Below are 22,614 nucleotides of genomic sequence, written 5' to 3' on the forward strand. Positions count from 1 at the left end.
ACACACACACAAGGAGCTCTTGTCACCCACCCCAGTCCCCAGCTCTCTTCCGAAACCATGCAGAGATCCTGCCTCAGTGCTACCGAGAGGACCTGGAGCAGCGACAGCAGCAACATGTAAAAGCTAAAGGCTTCTTCGCTTCTGATTCACGGAGGAAGGAAGGTCCCCCTCCCCTCCTCTACCCCCCTCCCCACCCACCCCACCCACCCTTGGAGACCATGGAAAAGTCCCTGAGCAACTATCAGAAAAGCTATGATGTGTGTGGTCAGGGCCACCCGGAGTGCTGCGAGAGGGTGGTCATCAATGTGTCGGGGCTCCGCTTCGAGACCCAGCTCAAGACGCTTCGCCAGTTCCCGGACACCCTGCTGGGCGACCCCCAGAGGAGAATCCGCTACTTCGACCCGCTGAGGAACGAGTACTTCTTCGACAGGAACCGCCCGAGTTTCGATGCCATCCTGTACTACTACCAGTCCGGGGGGAGGTTGAAAAGACCCAACAGCGTCTCCCTGGAGGTCTTCATGGAGGAGCTGAGGTTCTACGAGCTGGGGGACGAGGCGATGTCCCGGTTCCGCGAGGATGAGGGATTCATCAAGGAAGAGGAAAGGCCAATGCCGAACAACGAGTTTCAAAGGCAGCTTTGGTTACTCTTCGAATACCCCGAGAGCTCGCCCCCTGCCAAGGTTGTTGCTATCATTTCAGTACTGGTGATTCTGATCTCCATCGTGGTCTTCTGTTTGGAGACCCTGCCCGAATTCAGGGATGAGCTGGACCCTACGTTGCCAATATACCCCCACCGAGGGAACAGCACCCACTTAGAGGAGATGGGCAACCCCTTCCACGATCCCTTCTTTGTGGTGGAGACCATGTGCATTTGTTGGTTCTCTTTTGAACTCTTCCTGAGGTTCATCGTCTGTCCCAGCAAACCTGGATTCTTCAAGAACATCATGAACACCATTGACTTTGTGGCCATCATCCCGTACTTTGTGGCACTGGGCACTGAGCTGGCCAGACAGCGCGGGGTGGCACAACCAGCCATGTCTCTTGCTATCCTCAGAGTCATCCGTCTAGTCAGGGTCTTCAGAATCTTCAAACTGTCCAGACACTCCAAGGGACTGCAGATCCTGGGGCAGACTCTGAAAGCCAGCATGAGAGAGTTGGGTCTCCTCATTTTCTTCCTCTTCATTGGGGTAATCCTCTTCTCTAGTGCTGTCTACTTTGCTGAATCAGAAGACAAAAACACCACCTTCACCAGCATCCCCGAGTCCTTTTGGTGGGCAGTTGTCACAATGACCACCGTGGGCTATGGAGACATGTACCCAATTACTCTCGGAGGCAAGATCGTGGGATCTCTCTGTGCCATTGCCGGTGTGCTCACCATCTCCTTGCCTGTACCTGTGATTGTCTCCAATTTCAGTTATTTCTACCACAGGGAGATCGAAAGTGAGGATCAAAACCACTATTCACATGTGACGACATGTCCTTACCTGCCCCCAAGTCCCAAAACACAATCAGTGACTGGGAAAAGCACCGAAGTGGAAGATGGTCTTATCGACAATTTCTGCGCACCTCGACAAAGTGACATGTTGGATGGTTTTTGCCCCACTGACAGCGGAAACATGGAATCCACTATTTCTCCGAACAGGAATGCCTTGGTCACCCAAGTTTGACTTGATTCCCCCCCTTTCGAAGCTGCATTATACATGAATGCAAAAAAAAACAATTGCATCACTTAAAACTCCACTTAACTCCAGGGTTGATCAGTTTACCTCCAGCAATGGCGGGAGTGGGGGAGGCGTCGGGGGGGGTTGGGGGGGCGGTGGTGGTGCGAGGGTTGGAGGAGGGGGAGGATCGATTAATCCTGCAGCCAGATATCCAGAACTCATGCTTAAAGAGAGACAAATCAAGCTTGTAAAAATTCACAACAGAAAGTCTGCTTTGTGTTTTGGGAAGGTGGGGGTGGAAGAGTGGGCTGTCGGTGTCAGTACTTCTCTTCAAGGTAGGAGGTCTTAGGCTGGGTTAAGAATGACTACCGGCTGCTGCAGCCCTCTGACTGTAAAAGGAAATTGGCAATTTGTTTCTCCTCATGGACTGTCCTATTTATTATTATTTTTTAAAGCGTGCAAGGTGCGAAATGCATGGGTATTTGCTGATATTTATTTATCCAGAATAAAAAAGGACTTGGCAGGTTGTTGGCACTAGTATTTATAACGTCTAACTTACAGTGAATGTGGAAATCTTCAATGAATTGAATGTGCGCATTCTGTAAAGGTAAAGGTTCCCCACACCATCCCGGTATTACTCAGTTACCCAAAGTGAAGTTTTTAACATGATTATAGTTGACTGAACCCAGAGCTCCATTCCGTTCGAAATTACAGTGGTTTGGTAGGCAACTGCCCCATCCATGGTTCACTGTCACTTCTGAGTCCGTGAGTTTTGGGTTCAAGTTTCACTCCATAGGTTTGAGCACAGAACCCAGTCTTACACTCCAGTGCAGTCCTGAGGGAGCGCTGCATTGTCAGAGGTGCCGTCTTTCAGATGGGATATTAAACCCCGAGACCCTGTCTGCCCTGCCGCTTTGAAAGATCCTGTGGCACTTTTTGAGAAACAAAATGCAGGGAAGTTCTCTCTGGTGTCCTGATCAATATTTAATCCCCCAACCAACATCAATAAAACAGATTATCTGACCATTATCGCAGAGCTATTTGTGGGAGCTTGCTGTGCTCAAAGCTGGCTGTGGTGTTTTCTATATTACAATATTGACTGTAGGTCAGAAGTACTTTGTTAGCTGTAAAGTGCTTTGAAGTATCCTGGGGTGGTGAAAGATGCGGTAGAAATGCAAGGTCTTTTTTCCTTTGCAACCTCCATTGACACCAGGGTTAGGCAGAGAAGAGGGGAAAGGTTTTACTCCACTTGCTGAACCCATTGAAAAAAATCTTGTTTGGGTGTCATGGGGTGAGTGAATATTTTGCCCCTGTCTCACCCCACCTTCTTTCCCTCCAGCAGGTAAAGTGAAGAAAGCAGATTCCCACTGGTTGGGGTTTGTTTTCTTCGGAACAGAGGAGGCTGAACGAAGGTTTAATCGAGGTGTACAAAATTATGAATTATGAATGGAATGGATTCCATTAGCAGAGATGTCAATAACCAGGGGGCATTAATTTAAAGTAATTGTCCGAAAGAATAGAGGGGAGTTGAGGAAAAATCTTTTCTCCCAGAAAGTGACAGGCTTCTGGAACTTGCTGCTTAAAAGGGTGGTAGAGACAGAAACCATCACACATTTACATAATATTTGGATATGCACTTAAAGTGCCATAACCTACTCTATACAATATATATATATACACACTATATTCTTGTATTCTTATATTTCTGGAAGATTTCCTTCAAAAAAAAGGAAGGGCCAATTTTCAATTTTATATTCAAGAAACAAGGAACTGCTAAGTGTCACAAAAGTTATTTCAACTATAGTAATGATGGTGAGAGGTCCCAAGACTGCCAGTAACCATGGCTCTCCCGCCATCCTTAACTGTCGGCACAGATTTGAGCATTTATATGTCACTTTTGATGTAGCTTAGGGAATAGATGGGATAGATAAAGAGAAACTATTTCTATTAGTTGGGAGTTTAGGACTAGGGGGCATCGTCAAAAACTTAGAGCCAGGTCTATCAGGTGTAAGATTCAGAAACTTTTCTTCAAGGTGGCAGAAATTTGGAACTCTCTTCCACAAATGACAATTGATGCCAGATCAATTGTTCATCTTACATCTGAGATTGATAGATTTTTGTGAGCTAAAGGTAGTATTGAGGAGGCGGGGAGGCTGCAGAAGGATTTGGACAGGTTAGGAGAATGGGCAAAGAAGTGGCAGATGGAATACAACGTGGGGAAGTGTGAGGTCATGCACTTTGGTAGGAAGAATAGAGGCTTAGACTATTTTCTAAATGGGGAGAGAATTCAGAAATCTGGAGTGCAAAGGGACTTGGGAGTCCTAGTCCAGGATTCTCTTAAGGTTAACTTGCAGGTTGACGTGGTAGTTAGGAAGGCAAATGCAATGTTAGCATTTATTTCGAGAGGTCTAGAATATAAAAGCAGGGATGTGCTGCTGAGGCTTTATAAGGCTCTGGTCAGACCACATTTAGAATATTGTGAGCAATTTTGGGCCCCGTATCTCAGGAAGGATGTGCTGGCCCTGGAGAGGGTCCAGAGGAGGTTCACGAGAATGATCCCAGGAATGAAAGGCTTAACATATGAGGAACGTTTGAGGACTCTGGGTCTATACTCGATGGAGTTTAGAAGGATGAGGGGGGATCTGATTGAAACTTACAGAATACTGAAAGGCCTGGATAGAGTGGACGTGGGAAAGATGTTTCCATTAGTAGGAGAGACTAGGACCCGAGGGCACAGCCTCAGAGTAAAGGGAAGACCTTTTAGAACAGAGATGAGGAGAAACTTCTTTAGCCAGAGAGTGGTGAATCTATGGAATTCATTGCCACAGAAGGCTGTGGAGGCCAGATCATTGAGTGTATTTAAGACCGAGATAGATAGGTTCTTGATTGGTAAGGGGATCAAAGGTTACGGGGAGAAGGCGGGAGAATGGGGTTGAGAAACTTATCAGCCATGATTGAATGGCGGAGCAGACTCGATGGGCCGAATGGTCTAATTTCTGCTCCTATGTCTTATGGTCTTATGGTCTAAAGGTATTATGGATTTGTAAAAAAATTTACACTTTTACTTAATTGCTCATCAGTTTTTAAAAACAGCAGTTTTGACTAAAACATTAAACTCAAAGTTGATCTTGGATTTTATGGGACTATAGTGAGTATAAGGAGTTAGGTTATAGATCAGCCATGATCTCCTGAAATGGCGTAATAGGTTCGAGGGACTAAATGGTCTATTCCTATGTTCAAGACAATTTATGGGAGCTTCTCAGATTCAAATTTGACACAGAGCCACACAAGGAGATATCAGGATAGGTGACCAAAATCTTGGTCAAATGAATAGTTTTAAAGGAGTGTCAAAGGAGGACAGAGAGAGATTTAGGGAGGGAATTCCAGAGTTTAGGGCCAAGACAGTTGGAGGCACAGCCACCAATGGTGGAAATTGGGGTTGTGCAAGAGGCCAGAATTTAAGGAGCACAGAAATCCCAGAGGGTTGTAGGACACAGAGAAAGGGAGCAAGGCTATGGAGGGATTTGAGTACATGGATTTGAAAGGCATGAACGCATTCATCATGGAGGGTGCCACTGATAACAACAGTGCTGTTAATGATATATCTGCAATTTAAATGATTTTCTTATGAATTGGATTTAAATTCCACCAGCCACTGTGGTGGGATTTGAACCCATGTTCCCAGACCATTAGCCTGGGCCCCTGGATTACTAACCCAGTGACATTGCCATTATGCCATTGTCTCCCTCAAAAATGTAAATACCAAGGCTGACACTCCAGTACAGTACTAAGGGAGTGCTGCACTGTTGGAGTGTTGGCCTTTGAGTGAGATCTGAAACTGACGCCCTGTCTGCCCTCTGAGGTGAAAGTAAAAGATCCCAAGGCAGCATTTACTTCTGACAGCCAGTTAGTAAAGGAGACTAGTGACACCACTGCTATAAGAAGCTCCTTGGGACCTATCAGCCCATACAAACCAGTGATGTAATGGCTGCTATTAGAGATGGTCCTATAATTTGAATTGGAATACAATAAGTTCTTCTGAAATTGCCTTATTTACCGTGCAAGATTGGAGTTGACTCATTCATTGACTTGGCTTCTGTGTATGATATATGGAAATGTCAAGGTCCAAAACACCTATATTTTAAACTGAAAGAAAGAAGATGAAAGAGTATAGCATATTTCAAGGTCTCCTAAAGTGCTTTCCAGCCAAACAAATGCTTTCTATCTAAGTGTAGTCTCTCTTGTAATTTAAGAAAGGCAGGCAGCCAGTTTGTTCACAGCAAGTCTCGCAAACAGCAAGGTAATAATGACCAGATAACCTGCTTTTAGTTTGTTTGGCTGAGGGATAAATATTGCCCAGGATATTGAGGAGAACCCCTTTGCATCAATGACTAGCATCATCAGCGTACTCCTTACATAGTGCTGAAAAAGAGCGTCAGATATTTTGGACTTCACTTCTGAACCACTGGTCAGAGGGTGTCTTATTTAAAATAAAATAATTTTATTTAAATTGTGCAGTTCTATGGTCAGATTGCATCTCGAGTACGTTGGTCATCTTGGGCGTGGAGCCACAAGGGAAAATTTCAGGTACTGAGAAATTATAGAGAGAAGTGCCACAAGGTTGAAGCAAAGAGTTAAGTTATTTATTCTTTCATGGGATGTGGCTGTTGCTGGCTAGGCCAGCATTTATTGTCCATCCCCAATTGCCCCTTGAGAAGATGGTGATGAGCTGCCTTCTTGAACCGCTGCAGTCCATGTGGTGTAGGTGCACACACAGTGCTGTTAGGGAGGGAGTTCCATGATTTTGACCCAGTGACAGTGAAGGAACGGCGATATGTTTCCAAGTCAGGATGGTGTGTGGTTTGGACAGGAATTTCCAGGCGGTGGTGTTCCCATCTATCTGCTGCCTTTCTCCTTCTAGATGGTAGTGGTCGTGGGTTTGGAAGGTGCTATCAAAGGAAAATTGGTGAGATGCTGCAGTGCATCTTGTAGATGGTACACACTGCTGCTACTGTGCAGATGAAACTTGGGCTCTTCTAGCGAGGAGGAGAATAAGAGTGGACATTTATAGAAGTATATGAAATTAAACAACATAGAGAAAGCAAATCAGTAGCACTTCTTGATGGTAAACCAAGATGTTGGAATAAGACAGCATAGTTAAAAATGGCAAGAGGACAATTTGGACAGACATCAGGAAGAAATGCTTCATGCAAAGATTGATCAAAAAGTCGAATGGACTTATGGAAAGGGTAATGGATGCAAAACCTTGGAATCACTTTCATAGATGTTGTGATGGAGAAAGTTGGAAGGATTCTAGGTGAATGAACTAAGATGGGCCAAATGGACTGCCTCATCTGTATTTACCTTGTCAGTCCAACAATGTGGAATTGCTGAAACTGAAAACTGTGACAGTTTTCAAAAGGGTGACCAGGGGAATGGACTGCCTGTTTCCTAACCCGCATTCAGCTATGTTTTCAAGGCTGCTGAGAGGGGACTGCTTAAAGTGATATTAATAAGAGGTATTGAAATCCATTCTATAATTACAAGCATACAATTGCATGGAATCTAAAGAACAAAAACAATCCCTTCAGCCCAACTGGAGTATGCTGGTGTTCATGCTTCACACAAGCTTTTTCCCATTCTAATTAACCCTTCCCAGCCTTTTCCCACATTGCTCTATTCCTTTCCTCCCCATGTATGCACTGTGATATGGGTGTGTACATGCACAGAGCTCGGCCAGAAGAAGTTTATTTAAACTTTACGTAGAATTGCAAAGAATGTACAGTGTCACTGTGTCAAAATCTTGTAACTTCCTTCCCTAACAGCACTGTGGGTGTACCTACAATATGTGGACTGCAGCGGTTCAAGAAGGTGGATCACCACCTTCTCAAGGGCAATGAGGGATGGGCAGTAAGTGCTGGCCTTGCTGGTGACACCCAGATTCCATGAACGATTAAAAGAAATTGACCGTTCAGCCCAACAGTTCTATGTTGGTGTTTAAGCTCGCGCCCTATATCATCTAACCCTATTTGCTTATCCTTCTGTTCTTTTCCTCTCATGTGTTTCTCCTTAAATACATCAATGCTATTTGCCTCAACTGCCTGTAGGAGTGAGTTCCACATCTCACCACCCTTTGGGTAAAGAGGTTTCTCCTGTTGGATATTATTAGTGACTGTCTTATATTTATTGTTTTGGTCTCCTTCTGAAAACTCATTTTAATTCGATGTGGGGTGGTGGGGTCTGAAGGTATATTGTGAAAAGGTGGATGCATGGAGTAATAGTAAAGTGAGAGCAAACGGACAGGTGGTAGAAACATCCTCGGGATTTGGTTGTGGAGTTTATCGATTTAAGGAGCTGCCAAGCTCCAAATTTATACACAAAGTCCAGCTGCATTTGGTCAATTATTTAGTGTCATCAAAGGACATTAAATTCAGTGAAATTAGCTGCAAATCTGATAACCTTTTACAATGCTAAAACATCTTAAGCACTCTCCAACACTTGGCAAAAAGATTCCTGAGAGGATTCTAGACAGTTATGTTCCCATTGAGTGGTCTCCATTTCTCCTCACTCTTGTAAAATACCTGCTGTGTACGTTACATTCAGACTCTGCGAAGGCTTGTGTGGGTACGGCAAAAAGCTGTTGACCTTGGGTCACCGTTCCGCAAAAGACCATAGATTCTGTGGGGGTCAGCTGAAAATTCCAAGACTGAAATCAATAGATTGTTGTTGGATAAGGGAATCAAGGTGGGTGAATGGGGTTGAGGCACAGACCAGCCATGAACAGACTGACTGGCAGAACAGGTTCAAGGGGCTAAATGGCTTATTCCTTCTTATGTATACATTAAAGATAGCCCCATACCAGGGACATGATAATATACACCATTTTCCAAGTCTATATTGCTGACAAGAAAACTTTACTCATATATCAACAAATCATGAACATGGTGCACCTGATTTTCAGTCCTTTTAAATGAATGGATGTAAAATGATGGGAAGCACAGTGGTGATTTTCCAATATGTTTCCCAACGGTGCAAATACTGAAAATCATTCCTATAGCACATACATAGGAAGCAATGACGTGCCTGGGGCTTGAGTAGATCACATGTTCTGAGCAGCAAACTAAATTTATGAGTTCCTTATTAATCAGGACTTTATAGGAAACTGCAGCAAAGGTTTCAAATTAGAGTCACAGGGCAGAAAGTTGGGACTCAGAACATAAATCATTAGAACCTTTTGACCCCAAAATGAACAGGATACTAAGCGCAACCATTAAAGCAGACAGTATAAACGCATAAATTCAAAGACAATTAGATGTGTTTCTGTGATACAGTAATGAAGTGTTTAGGAGGAATCGATTTATCAAAAGGGGTCTGTTGAGCCTAAACTGATGCAACACTGAGTCTATCCTGCACAGCGTAATAGAACGACTGCCGATTTGTTGAATCAGCTCAGACGAGGGCTTTGGTTGCTTGATGGGCATAAATTTCAGCGCGTGCTGTAAGTGCCCCAGTACTGAGACAGCAGATGGAAGCCCTTTAAATAAAATAGCCACAGCTTTATTTGCGTGCAGTAGCCTAAGTCCTAGAATTACCTCTGATAAGGCCAGTCACTGTTTTCTCATAAACAGATGAAATGCAGACAGTGATTGAGTGGATTCTTCAGCTGTTGCTGTATGACATGATCTAATGGAAGTTCAGTGGGGCAGTTTTACAATCTGAGAGCAAATCTGTTATTAGGAACTGGCTAGTGACAGGCTGTGCAGTGATTCCCCAGCATCCAGCACCAATAGGCAAGAGGATGTGGTTTTGGAACCACATTTCAACACATGATAAGTTCTTGATCCAGGCCATGAAATCAGGAGGTATAAATGTTGTGTAGAAGCTTCCCACAGTAGCTCAGGGGTGAATCTATGGTCAACTGCTGAAACTACTCAGATGTACTTTGTACTTCAGGCTGTAGAGTGGCAGATGCCTGAGATGCAGTGTTGCCAACTCTCTTGGATTGCTCTGGAGTCTCCAGGAATTAAATCAAGATTAATCTTTGCCATGTGCAACTTCTGGAGGAAAATCGCCGGGACACAAAAAAATGGGTGATGGTGTAAAAAGGTGTTGACCCATCTATCAAGGGTCATCCAATCAACTAACAAAGACCATGTTAGATTTCTAATTGTCATGGTAAGGTGATGCACCACGAAGATGGGCATGTTGAGCCACCAATGGCTGGTGTGTGGGGGTGGGTGCTTTGGAATGAGAGGTCATGTGATGAAACTTCTCAGAATATGTCCAATGAGATGATATCACGCACACCAGCTTTTAGGGTGGAGAAAGTGTGTGCTTTGGGAAAGCCTACGGGGAGCAAGACAAGCTATGTGTCAAAATGGATGGGAATGGGGCACAAGCAGAGTTGGGCACTGTGTACCTACAATGAAGAACATATAATTACTAATTAGGGTTGATACCTTTAGATTTTCTTCACTATACCATTGGCAACTGTGCCTTCAATTGCCCAGGCCCTAAGCTCTGCAACTCCCTCCCTACACCTCTGTGTGTCTCCTCCACCCCATTTCCCCTTTGACCAAGCAATTGGTCACGTCTCTTAATTTCTTTTTTTGGCTCCAGGTTAATTTGTGGCTAATCGCTGTCCTGTAAAGCACCTTGAGATGTTTTGCTGTGTTTAAGGCACTATGTAGATGCACATTGTTGATGTTGCTGTTATTGACTGCACTTTGAAAGCAACCCACTGTTTGCAAAGTGCTTTGAGAGAGACGCTGAGGATGTTTCCTTGGCTCGGGACAACAGATGACTGTGGGTGGTTGACACAAAAATAAGAATTAACAAATTGATTAAGAAAATCAATGCAACAGGGCTGAAAGCTTTTAAAAAGATAGTCTAGCTGGAAATTAAACAGAATCATCCATCACAATGCTCTTTATTAGCAGAGTTTATCAGTTCCAACCTTCACATACAGAAGGCTAAAGAGACACATCACAACGGCTCGATGTCTGACAGATCAAATGCTGCAGTAACAGCTGCACCTCATTGCCATAGGGAGCTATACTGACCAGGGCAAACATTAACCCTGTGATGCATCAGCCAGCAGAGCTCTGCACAGGAATCTAAGCAAGTGCCTTCATCTTGATGCATGCCCAACTGACCATCTTGCCGCCTTCAATAAAACAAACCTGAGATCTTTCTGCTCTTTGGAGTGTGTCTTATGGAGTTGTGGACATAGGCAACCCTCCAGTTTCACTTCTAATGGCCACTTCTCGTGTGTGAGCTTAGTAGACTATTCACAACCACGGGGAGAGGAAAGTGCATTAACACGGGATCCAATCCTGTCCTCGTCTCAACGTCCAATCGCTTTCTGGTAGAAGTCACCAGATAGCAATTTCTGGCTGATTTCCCACCTCTTCAACCTCTGATATTTTCAGCAATCCCAGCTTGGCTCAGCTTATTTCTCTACACCGCAATGTAAAATGTTACAATGCACAATACAGTGTAATGAAAATATGACTCTGATCTCACAAGCTTGTGAGTAGATCGACTTAAGTAGGCAAAGAAAAAGAATAATGTTGGAAATAGTGAAAATGCCATTAGGAAAACAGACCCACTGATTGATATTACTGATGTTGGAACTCCCCCAAAAATAAAAAGATGTGGAAGATTTCAAATCTAGTTCACGGTTTGTGGGCATGAACACTTTCCCATGTGCTTGCAGGGGGAAGGTATACCATCCCCACTGTGTCTGGGGTACCCTACCAAGGGGTTACCCTGACCAGTGCCTGTGGATATTGAATAATTGTAAACATCATTCCTTGGTTACAAACACAGTTTTCACTTGAAAGGACTTCCCACCATTCCAATGGATAGCAGCTGATTATCCTTGGATATGTGTAAAGCCAAATCTTCAGTGACTGAATCAAGGGATGTGAGGGTAAGGTGGAAAAGTGAAGATGGGATTGAAGATCAGCCATGATTTTACTGAATGGCAGAGAAGACTCAAGGGTCAAAGTGGCTTATACCTACTCCTATTTCTTATGTTTTTAAGCAGGAACCACACCAGATATACTTAATAGATATTAGAAATCAAAAGAAGTACAAATAAATCACTGTTTCACCTGGAAGGGTTGGAATTAAAAGAAATAGCAGGTATGGTCTGTTGTCACAAAACAACAACCCACTGCCTTTAGGGTACCTAGCCCACTGCCTGTTCATAATGACTGTAACATCACTTCTTCTTTACACCGTCACCCCCTCACAGAGCACCTTGATGGCTCAGTTGGCTAAGGTACCATACAATCAAACCATACAGACTACAGGATCTCAAGTTGCAGTCCTGACCTGTGCAAGGTGGACCTCAGCATTCAGAGGTTGTGGAAGAGGAAAGCAGACAGCGTTCCTCCTCCGAACCATTGTTTGGTGATCTCGGGCACTTGTAATGAGTTGGGCCTGACCATTTCAAACGCCTCCCTAAATTCACTGACCAGGCTCCTGTAGAATATGGGAGGAGAAGATGGCTTAGTGGTAATGTCACTGGACTGGTAACCCAGAGTTCCAGGCTAATGCTCTGGGGACATGGGATCAAATCCCACCATGGCAGCAAGTGGAATTTGAATTCCGTTAATAAATCTGGAATATAAAGCTAATCTCATGGCGACAATAAAAGTACCATCAATTGTTGTTAAAAACCCAGCTGGTTCATTAGTGCCCTTTAGGGAAGGAAATCTGCTGTCCTTACCTGACTCCAGACCCACAGCAATGTGGTTGACTCTTAACAGCCCTCTGAAATGCCTTAGCAAGTCACTCAGTTCAAAGGCAATTAGAGATGGGCAACAAATATTGACCTGGCCAGGGATGCCCACATCCCATGAAAGAATAATAAAAAAAATGATAAGAAGCATTTCAGTGAAAAAAAAGCCATAGCAATATTCAAAAAAGCGCAGGAGAGTTCTCCCAGTGTCCTGGCCAGTATCTATCCCTCAACTATAATCATTAAAGAAACACAAATGATCTGATCACATCTAATTTGTAGGTACTTGCTGTCATGTTTCCTCAGTCACAAAAATTACTTTTGAGGTATTATGAGATCGTAAAGACATTGTCTTCACCAACAAGACTCGATACTTTCGGAAGAAGGGTCAACATTGGCAGAGGAAAAATGTCAGCTGGTGTCATGGGGAAGTGAATATATGACAACTGGGTGCTGAAATGGAATGATTTTACCATTTCTTGTGTCTATTCACACAGGTTGGGCAGAATTTTATGGCCCTGTTGCGACGGGGGCAGGGGTGGTAAACGCAACGAGCCATTCAAAAGTCCATTGACCTCAGTAGGACCAGAAAATCCAGCTGGCAGGAGGGAGTGTAAAATTCTGCTCGTTGTGTCAATACTGCCAACTTTGTATTTATTGGCCATCCCTAGTTGCCCTGAGGAGACGATGGTAGTACTGGCTAGTTTGTGACCGAATGATAAAAATATACTTTGTTCTGTTTGTCATAGAACCCATGTGTGTTCTCCGATAAACCATTTGGAATGTCAAGGATGTGAAGAAATGCAAGTGTACTGCAGTTTATTTATGAAGACTTACGTTGAACGAACTTATGTTGATGGCAATAGGATTGGTTCTGTGACAAGCGCAATCTGTTTATCATGAGTAAAATTGGTGCAAGTTATCCACTAAATATATTTTACCTTTTGTTGTGTAGCCCTCCCACAGCTCTTATTAACTTGTGTTCTGAAGAATGTCATATTCACATAAAATGACTTACAACCGATTGGTGATGTAATTAATTAAATTGAACAAGCACAGAATTGCGCGAAGGTCAATACCTTAAATTGCATACTCCATTCGATCAATCCTCCTGCCTGTCAATGCAACCAAACCTTACACACAAACTGGCCTCGTAATTGTGAACGTCAGCAACAAGGGCCAGGATTTTACGTCTTGCGGGCGGGTACGCGCCCGACCCGAACGGACGTGAAATAACACAAGGCGATGTTGGGTGAGCATCCCAATGTCATCCCACATGCGAGCAACCTTCAGGTCGCCGGGAGCGCGTGGGTGTCGGAGCTGCGCCTGTCAACAATTAAAGGGCCACTTAAGGTCATTTTAAAAAGGCAATTGATCTCGATTTTACATTGCCTGTGCGATCTTGCACTCGTCGCACGGACAAAATGGCAGGCACACAGCTCACATTTAACGAAACCTCATCCAAGGGTGGGATAAAAAGGGTCAGCAGCATTGCCATTGTGAGTAGTGAGGAATTTAGGAGATAGTTTGCTGCTGGTTGCTTATTTGAACTTGACAGCGTTATCTCTGTTCTAAGCTTCAGTCTTAGCATTTCTAGGCTTCATTTCAGGACTCATTGGTGTCTCCCCCAGAAGATTTTAACCAGGCACCAGACAGTCTTCTGTAACCCTGGTAATGGGGATTGTGCTCTCCACTGGTGGAACCTCCTCTGAGGAGAAAGAGAGGGGCAGAAGGGAGAGGAGACCATGTGTCCCTAGGCAGCTTCCAGGGGAGCGACCTGTGGGAGCAACAAAGAGCGCAGGGCCAGCAGGTAGTCCACGGTGGAAAGGGCCGCGGAAGATGCCACAATCCTACTGCCAGGGTTTACAAGCAGCGATGCAGCTATCTCCACATGTCCGAGGTGCAATGCCGAAGGAGGCTCCGCCTCTCCAGGAAGACAGTGACCTCCATTTATCAGATGATTGGGCCTGAGATCAGCTCCAACTGTGTGGGTGGAAACCCTATGCCAGTGGCTCTGAAGGTCATAGTGGTCCTCAACTTCTATGCCTCTGGCTCCCTCCAGGGGTCAGTGAGGGATCTTTGTGGAGTGTCCCAATCAGCTGTCCACAGTTGCGTCAAGCTGGTGACAGAAGCTCTGTTCAGGCGGGTCATGACATTTATTCATTTCCGTATGGATGACGCCAGCCAGGCTGAGCGAGCCAGAGGGTTTGCAGTGATTGCTGGGTTCCCCCGTGTCCAGGGTGCAATTGACTGCACACATGTAGCCATCAAGGCACCAGTGAGTCAACAGGAAGGCCTTCCGCTCGATGAAAGTCCAGATAGTTTGAGAGCACAAGACGCAGATTCTGTGTTCTGTGCAAGGTACCCTGACATCTCCCATGATGCTTACATTCTCAGGCACTCACAGGTGCCAAGGCTGTTCATTGCTCCAGCCCGACTGGATGGATGGCTGCCGGGTGTCAAGGGCTATCTGTTGAAAGGTGGCTTATGATGCCTCTCCGTCACCCAAGAACAGAGTTAGAGCAGCGTTATAATAGGAGTCATGCCTCCACAAGGGTGGTGATAGAGAGGACCATAGGTCTTATGAAGGTGCGCTTCTGATGCCTGGACATTCAGGGGGAGCACTGCAATACCCTCCAGGGCGTGTGTCTCTGATAGTGGTTGCATGCTGCACTTTCCACAATCTGGCTCTGGCAAGGGGGGAACCCACTGGAGGAAGAGGATCTTGAGGCAGCTCCACAGGCCACAGATGATGAATCCAGTGGTGAGTCAGAAGGGGAGACCGGTGAGGAGCACAGTGAGGACGTGGAGGCAGAACTCTGGAACCTTCAGGGAGGATGGGACACCAGGGAGGCCTTGGTCCAATGCTCCTTCAGCTAGGCTTCCCAAGACCTGCTTCCACCTCATGTCAGGGGTGCTGCCTCCATCCCAGCTGTTTGAAATGATCCTTTCCTTTCAACCCAAAGTCCACCCAGTGCCTGTGCAATAAAGTTTAGAGCCACTCACGTCCAGCATGAGATACTGGCCTGCCCTACAAAACAAGTGAAGCATACTCAGGCCATTAAGACAAAAGCAAAATTTATATCATGTTGGCACTGACATCAAATGAACAAAGCAATATATGGTGTTAATGGTCATACCAGTAAACATATTAACAAATCATGGCACAACAGAAGATTCCCCGTGAACAGTCCCTCTTGTGCTCACGGTGCCTTAAACTTACGTTTATGAGTGCTGTGTCTTGTTGCTCCACCACCCCTCGCTGGCAGCAGCATTGGAGGCAGACTGTTGACTCTGCTGTCTTGTTGGCCTTGATGACCCTGGCGGTCGTCCTCTAGCTAGTGGAGCCTGTGCTGGCCCTGTCTGCAATGGAGTGGCGAGTGCCATGGCTGGCATTTCCCCAGTCATTGCAGCCTCATCAGATGCCACGGTCACTGGCAGAGGGGCGGAGAATCTGCTGGCATAATGCAAAGTGCCCTGAGAGGAGCCTGCAGAGACGACAAGCAGTTTGTGCACCAACGTAAGGTCACCCTGGCCCTCCCTGCTCACCATTGATGGATAGGCACCTAGCTGGGATACTGGGTGCCTCATCTGTCTCCCACACTAGCATTGACCTCCTGAGCTCATTGCCTATGTGAGGGCTTGCAAATCTGAGCGCAACCCCAGGAACCCCATATTCTGTCCCTGGAGTTGCCTCTCCATGAGAATTGCCACTCTCTCAATAGAGGAGGCAGTGCGCTCGGCAGTGCCCATGCTCCGCATCGACTCCTCCACAACAGAGACCATGGCACGCAAACCCTCATGGATCTCCGCCAGATCCTCCCGCACATCCCACTGGACATCCAGCATTTGCCACCTGATGGATGACTCCAGAGGCTCATCATCTGCCTTTGAATCAGCATCGTCCTGATCTCCAGCAGCCCTTCGACTGCCGGCACTCTGGGTACTCTATGCCTCCGCCTGCTCCTCAAGCGACTGTGAAGTGCCCTCACCGATATGCACCAATATTCTAGCCGGCGATCTGATGCCCACCAAGGTGCTGGTATCTGTGCAGGTGCTTGGTGTAGAGAGGGGGTGTGATGCAGGTGCATCTAAAGCGCAGTGGTCCACTGGTGTCAAGGGCTGGTTCTTCGGAGTCCAACATTTGAGGGAGAGCTGGCAATTCTAGGGGAGAACAATGACATGTCATTCGTTTATCTCATCATACTGTCACTGTGCGTGCCAGATGCCCTTGTGAGACAATGGAGATCTGCATCTCGGTACTCACCCTTGCCGAGCACAGCAGATCGTTGAACCTTTTGTGGCACTGCACCCATGTCCGCTGACATTGGCTGCCACCTCCCCTCAGGCTTTATTGGTCAGGGGCGGTGGCCTCCTCCTGCCATCCCTGGGTACTTGAGTGTCATGCCTGACGTTGACCTCATCCACAAGGACCGTGAGGCACTCATCTAAGGAACGAGGGGGCCATGTGCCCACCCGACTTGACCTCCCGCCTGATGCCTCCAGCCGCTGGTGAGACCATTGTTTGAATGAAATGGTTTCCTAGACAGACTCCAGAGATTCTACCCTGGTAGCCTTCAGGGAGCTGTCTCTGCTGGTTTTAAAGCGCCTGCTGGGCTGCCACTGGACCTAGCACCTGACAGGCTTCTGCCCCCGCCCGGCCCTTCCTGAACATTGAGAAGGCTAAACGGACCTTAACGGACCAACGTGAAATGGTGTTTGCAATCTGACCACGGCCGGAAGCAGATTCGACATCCGCTTCCGCTCCCGCCGACTTGGCGCACACACCAAGCTTGAAATTCAAGCCCAGATTCCTTTAGCCCTCTGAGTAATGCAGTAAGAGTCTTTGCCTCAAGAAAGAAATGGGAAGAAATCAGAATGAAAGAGATACAGAGTGAAAGAAGAATAGAGATGATTGTGATATCTTTGCAGGACAGAAAAGCAACTCTGTGCAGCACATGAAGTTCAAAATGAAAAACTGGTTTATTCCAGTTTGACCATATATACATACATACACAACTGGCCACAAGAGGCTTCTATTATGCTCCTCCTTCCTTAATGAAAAAGTTATACAAAAATTCTAATTCCATACAACTTATATACATTTCTTGCTTTTTATTTGTTTACAAATCCAACTTAACCATTGATTTCCTATTCCTAAGAGGATACCTCTTTCTTGACCCAAAATTCTAGCACTTGGGGAAGGACCTTGTCCTATATTGGGTTGAGCCTGAGGAGATGTTTTCTCCTGCAAAGACTGATCTTGACCTTGACATTCAATTGTTGAGAGATATCTGTCTGACTCGGACTCGGAGCTGAATTGGTTTCAGGATCAACTTTTGTTGGAGTAACTATTGGTACTCAATTCGTATCCCAACTATCTGGCTGATCAGACTCATTTGATTCTTCCTAACTCCCTTCTTCTTCATGAACCTCTGAGGATAAAACATGATCTGTATTTATAAACCTAACCTTTCCATTACCAAACATCTTGACCAAATATGTGCGAGGACCACATATTTTCACGACTCTTCCTGGTAACCACTTTGACCACCTATGATGATGCTCTTTCACCTTAACCTTCTGGGTCAACTCCAGACTTCTTTTTCTCGCTCTGCCCCTATCAGGATTCGCTTTCTATATGGTTTGCTTCTCATCTACTGACAGTGCTAAATATGGTTTCAGCAATGAAAACCTAGACTGTCTTCTAAGAAACAGTTCAGCTGGCATTCTGCCAGTGATAGTGTGAGATGTGTTATGATAAAGAAACTAAAAATTTTCTGGTTTGTGATTTGATGACAACTAATGTTTCTTCCCATTTGTATCTAGCATTTGTTTAACAAGAGCAAGCTTAACAACTTGTACTGTGCACTCTGCTCCATTTGAAGCAAGATAATACAGTGGGACCCTAGTGTGTTTTACCACATCCATTCTTATGAAATTTGAAAACTCTTTTGAACAAAACTGAGGTCTGTTGTTGGACACAATTTCCTCTGGGAATCCATAAGCAGCAAGCAAACTATGTAAAATATCTAAAGTTTCGCTAGTTGTTGTTCAATTCATCAAAAACTCCTCAACCCCCTTCAAATGGCTGTTTATCACAATGAATAACTATTGCCCTTCAAATTCTGCAAAATCTACGTGCAGCCTCTGCCACACTCTAGGTGGCCATTTCCATGGCTGCAAAGCTTGCAAATGGCAGCTTCTTTTCTACTGCTCGACCTACTCTATCTACATCACTTCACTGTGTCTTCTATGTCTTTATCTAACCCAGGCCACCAAATTTAGCTTCTGACTAGACTCTTTGTCAAGCTCATCCCTTAGTGCTGATGATGAAGATCACATAGCAATTGCGATCTGTACCTTTCAGGAATTACAACTCTGGATCTCCACATAACACAACCTTTGTCAATGGGCAACTCATTCTTAAGCATAAGAATGTCCTGGGGCAGAATTTTTAGCTCAGCGTGCAGATGTGTGCCCAACCTGCTCGAGAATAAACTAGTGCATGATGTTATTGGGCGAGTGTCCCGACATCATCGTGCACTAGCGCGATATTTTGGTCGGCGAGCAGGCACGAAACTCGGAAGCGCGCCCGCTGACAATTAAGAGGGCAATTAACCCCATTAACAGCAAACTTAATGGATACTTTACATTGCCTGTCCAACGTTATGGTTGGCAGGAGAGCGAATTGGCCAGACGGCCTTTGCATTTTTCAAGAGACCTCATCCAAGGTGAGGTTTCCGTTATTAAATAAAGAAAAAGAAAAATCTATGGGCAGAATTTTTATAATGTCTATGTTCAGGTGACTGTTTGTGATGCTTGGACATTTTTGTTCTGATTTTAAAATCTTTATTCAAAACTTTTTGAAGTTTTCAGCTCCCTGAGCCTGCCCTCTGCTTCAGGGAGCTTTCTTTGAGTGCTTGCCCTCCTCCCGCTCTCCTTGTCCTCCTCCCAGCAGCGCTGAGCATTCCAGCGCGTGCTTCGTGCTGGCCGCTAATTTGCCATCCAGCGTGAAATCGCGGTCAGGGGCCGATTGCGGGCGGCGGTCCGTTCCCTGGCCGCTCCTGGGCTCACCGATAATGCCCACACGCCAACCTAAAAATCCTGCCCCTGATTTCTAATTCTATTAGCTGTGTTCACCACCCAATTGTGATATAGTTGTATACCCTTGCCAATACAGGGTCCCTACTAATGTCATCTGCTGTGACTGGCAGTTCATCTACCATGTGTAAAGAAAAATGCATCTTCCCTGTTGGGCTCTACTTCTGATGGGGATGGTAATCTAGACATTGCATCGGGATTACAATGATCTTCTGATCGTCTGTACTTAAAGCTATACTGATATGCAGACAAAATGAAAGCCCATCTCTGCATTTGGGCTGAAGCTAAACTGGTTACTGGAGACTTTGGGTTCAAAATAACCATCAGTAGCTTTTGATCAGTTTCAGTCAAGAAACTATAACCATACATGTATTGATGAGATCTCCTTACTCCAAAATCAAAGACAATGCTTCGTGTTTTTTCAGCATAAGTCTGCTCACTGGCACTGAGGGTGTGTAAGGCTCTCACCATTATTCAACACATGAAAGATCACAGCACCTACTCCATAAGGAGAGGCATCACATATTGTCTTAATCTTCTTGGACACATCATAATCAACAAACATTGCACCTTCTACCAATTGACTTTTACACAACTGGAATGCTTTGTCACACTCCCTTTTCCAATTCCAAGAAACACTGTTGCTCAAGAGTTCATTCAATGGATGCAATAAAGTTGCCAAATTTGTTATGAATTTACCGTAGTAATTCACTAAACCCAAAAATGATTTGAGCTCAGAGACATTTTGAGGGTGTGGTGCATTTCTTATTGTTTGAATCTTATTCTTGGTAGGATGTAAGACATCTTTGTCCACCCTGATCCAAATGCGCTACAGAGTTTCGAAACATTTCACATTTGCATTCCTTCGCCCGAACTCCATGCTTTTCCAAACAATGGAGTTCCTTATTCAGCCTGTTGTCATGTGTCTGCTTGTTTGGAGCTGAAACAAGTGTGTCACCCAAATAACACACTATTCCCCTAATTCCTTGCAAAATTTGGTTTATTACTCATTGAGAAATTCAGGGGGCTGAAGAAACACCAAGTGGCAGCCTATGAAAGTGAAATAGACCCATGTGTGTATTAATAGTCAAATATCATCTAACTCGTCATCTAACTCAAGTTGCAGATAGATGTTTGTCACATCCAACTTTGAAAAAAATCTGGCATCCTGACAACATTGTGAGCAGATCCTCCACGTTTGGCCAAGTATCAGGTACATCACATTCTTTTCTTTGTTCATGGGATGCGGGCATTGCTGGCTAGACCAGCATTTATTGTCCATCCCTAATTGCTCTTGTTCAGAGGGCATTTAAGAGTCAACCATATTGCTGTGGAGTCACATGTATGCCAAACCAGGTGAGGACAGCAGAGTTCCTTCCTTGAAGGACATTAGTGAACCAGATGGGTTTTTTTACGACAATTGACAATGGTTTTATGATCATCATTAGACTTTTAATTCCAGGTCTTCATTTTCAATTCAATCTTCACCATCTGCCCTAGTGGGATTCAAACTTAGGACCCCATAGCATTACTCTGGTCTTTGGATTACTAGTCCAATGACAATACCACTATGCCACCACCTCCCCATTACTGATTTATGACCTTATAATCACCACATATTCTTACACAACTGTTGACTTTGGTCCTACCACTATGGGAGTAGCTCAATTACCCCTGTTCTACTTTGAAGATAATATTCTCAGTCTCAATTTTTTTCAGTTCTTGCTCTACTTTTTCTTATAGAGTGTTGGGCATTGGACAAGGCCTGCAATAAACTGGTATTGCATTCCTCTGGACCTTTATGCTGGCCTTATATCCTTGAATTAGTTTGCTGGTTTCCGTAAACACCTGAGGGTACTTGGCGATCACATCATCTTGCATTGTGAATTTCACTTTTATGTGAAAAAGCCCATTCCAGTTTAACTTAAGCACTGCTAACCTATTTCTCCCTAACAAGGTTGGTTTTTCACCCTTCACGACAATGGTGAGCAATTTTGTACATTGCTCCTGGTATGTGTTGGAACCAACACACCTCCCATGGGGATTTTTTGTCCTCCATAACTTTATAATTCTATGTGTGATTTCTCCAGCTGAAGCTGACTCAACTTGAGATGGTGTAATATTTCAGGAATCAGTCTGACCAAAGCACCCATGTAGACCTTCATGTTTACCAGAGTTCCTTCTGATGTTACTTTTGGGGATACGATGTCTTATGAAATTCAACATCCTTCTGCTTTGGACCGTATGGATCTCAACCGACCCCTCATCGACCTGGTGCTGTTCGACAATGGCATGCAGTGACTGCCTTCTTCTCCAGCCAAAGTTTTCTCCATTTTACTTTCTTTTGACATGTCTTGGCAAGATGACTCTTCTTTTTACAGTTGTAGCACTCTACCTTCACAAATGGACAATTATATGCCTGATGTTGGTCTAAGCACCATGTGGTAATTATGCTTTTATTTAGTGTGTAATGTACCTTTAAGGATAATGCTTTTAGGGAAGGTCACATGATCTATAATAACCAATAGGAAAGTAGTGCGGGCTACCACAATAGTTAACAGTATAGAGATAAAGTTGGAGCTGAAAGCACACATGTAGTAGCTGCTGAGAGCATTGTAAATAAACTTAAAGTTTCCACCCAAGAAGTGTCTGCGGATCAACTCTATCAATAATACCAACTCGGCCACCACTCACAACAAACTGGTGATGAGGATAAAACAAGATTAAAAGAAGAACTCAAGTTGAAAAGAAATTGGCACTGTACCATTGGCCCAGTGATTGTAAGTAGAAAGCTCTGTCAGAATTGAAGAAGATATCCCCTCTCAAAATGCTGCAATTCGGAAGAATTTACCTTTTGATTCGGCGACAGACGATCGGTCTCATTTCATAGAATGCCTCATGTTCCTTTTTTCAAGCGAACGAGGTTACAGGGAAAGAGAAGATGCAAGCGATCCTCTTAAGTACATGTGGGAATTAAAAACTATGGCTTGGTTCGAAGTCTGACGGCACCCAGTGCCCCAGATTCGAAAAATTTCCATGAATTGGTGGACCTTCTGAAGGGTCATTCTGAACTAAAGCCCTCAGTAACGATGTAAAGAT

The 22,614-nt window shown here is 44.8% G+C and overlaps 1 protein-coding gene across 1 annotated transcript; it reads left to right on the forward strand.

The window, feature by feature from the left end:
- The first annotated feature begins 203 nt into the window (after positions 1 to 203).
- Positions 204 to 2,759, forward strand: LOC144669378 (potassium voltage-gated channel subfamily A member 3-like). Its single transcript, XM_078531764.1, has one exon. It carries the CDS (start codon positions 219 to 221, stop codon positions 1,665 to 1,667), a length of 1,449 nt encoding a protein of 482 aa, XP_078387890.1. The 5' UTR covers positions 204 to 218; the 3' UTR covers positions 1,668 to 2,759.
- The last annotated feature ends 19,855 nt before the right edge of the window (positions 2,760 to 22,614 follow it).

The sequence above is a fragment of the Cetorhinus maximus genome, chromosome 29 (genome assembly GCF_964194155.1).
Source record: "Cetorhinus maximus chromosome 29, sCetMax3.hap1.1, whole genome shotgun sequence".
NCBI classification, from domain to species: domain Eukaryota; kingdom Metazoa; phylum Chordata; class Chondrichthyes; order Lamniformes; family Cetorhinidae; genus Cetorhinus; species Cetorhinus maximus.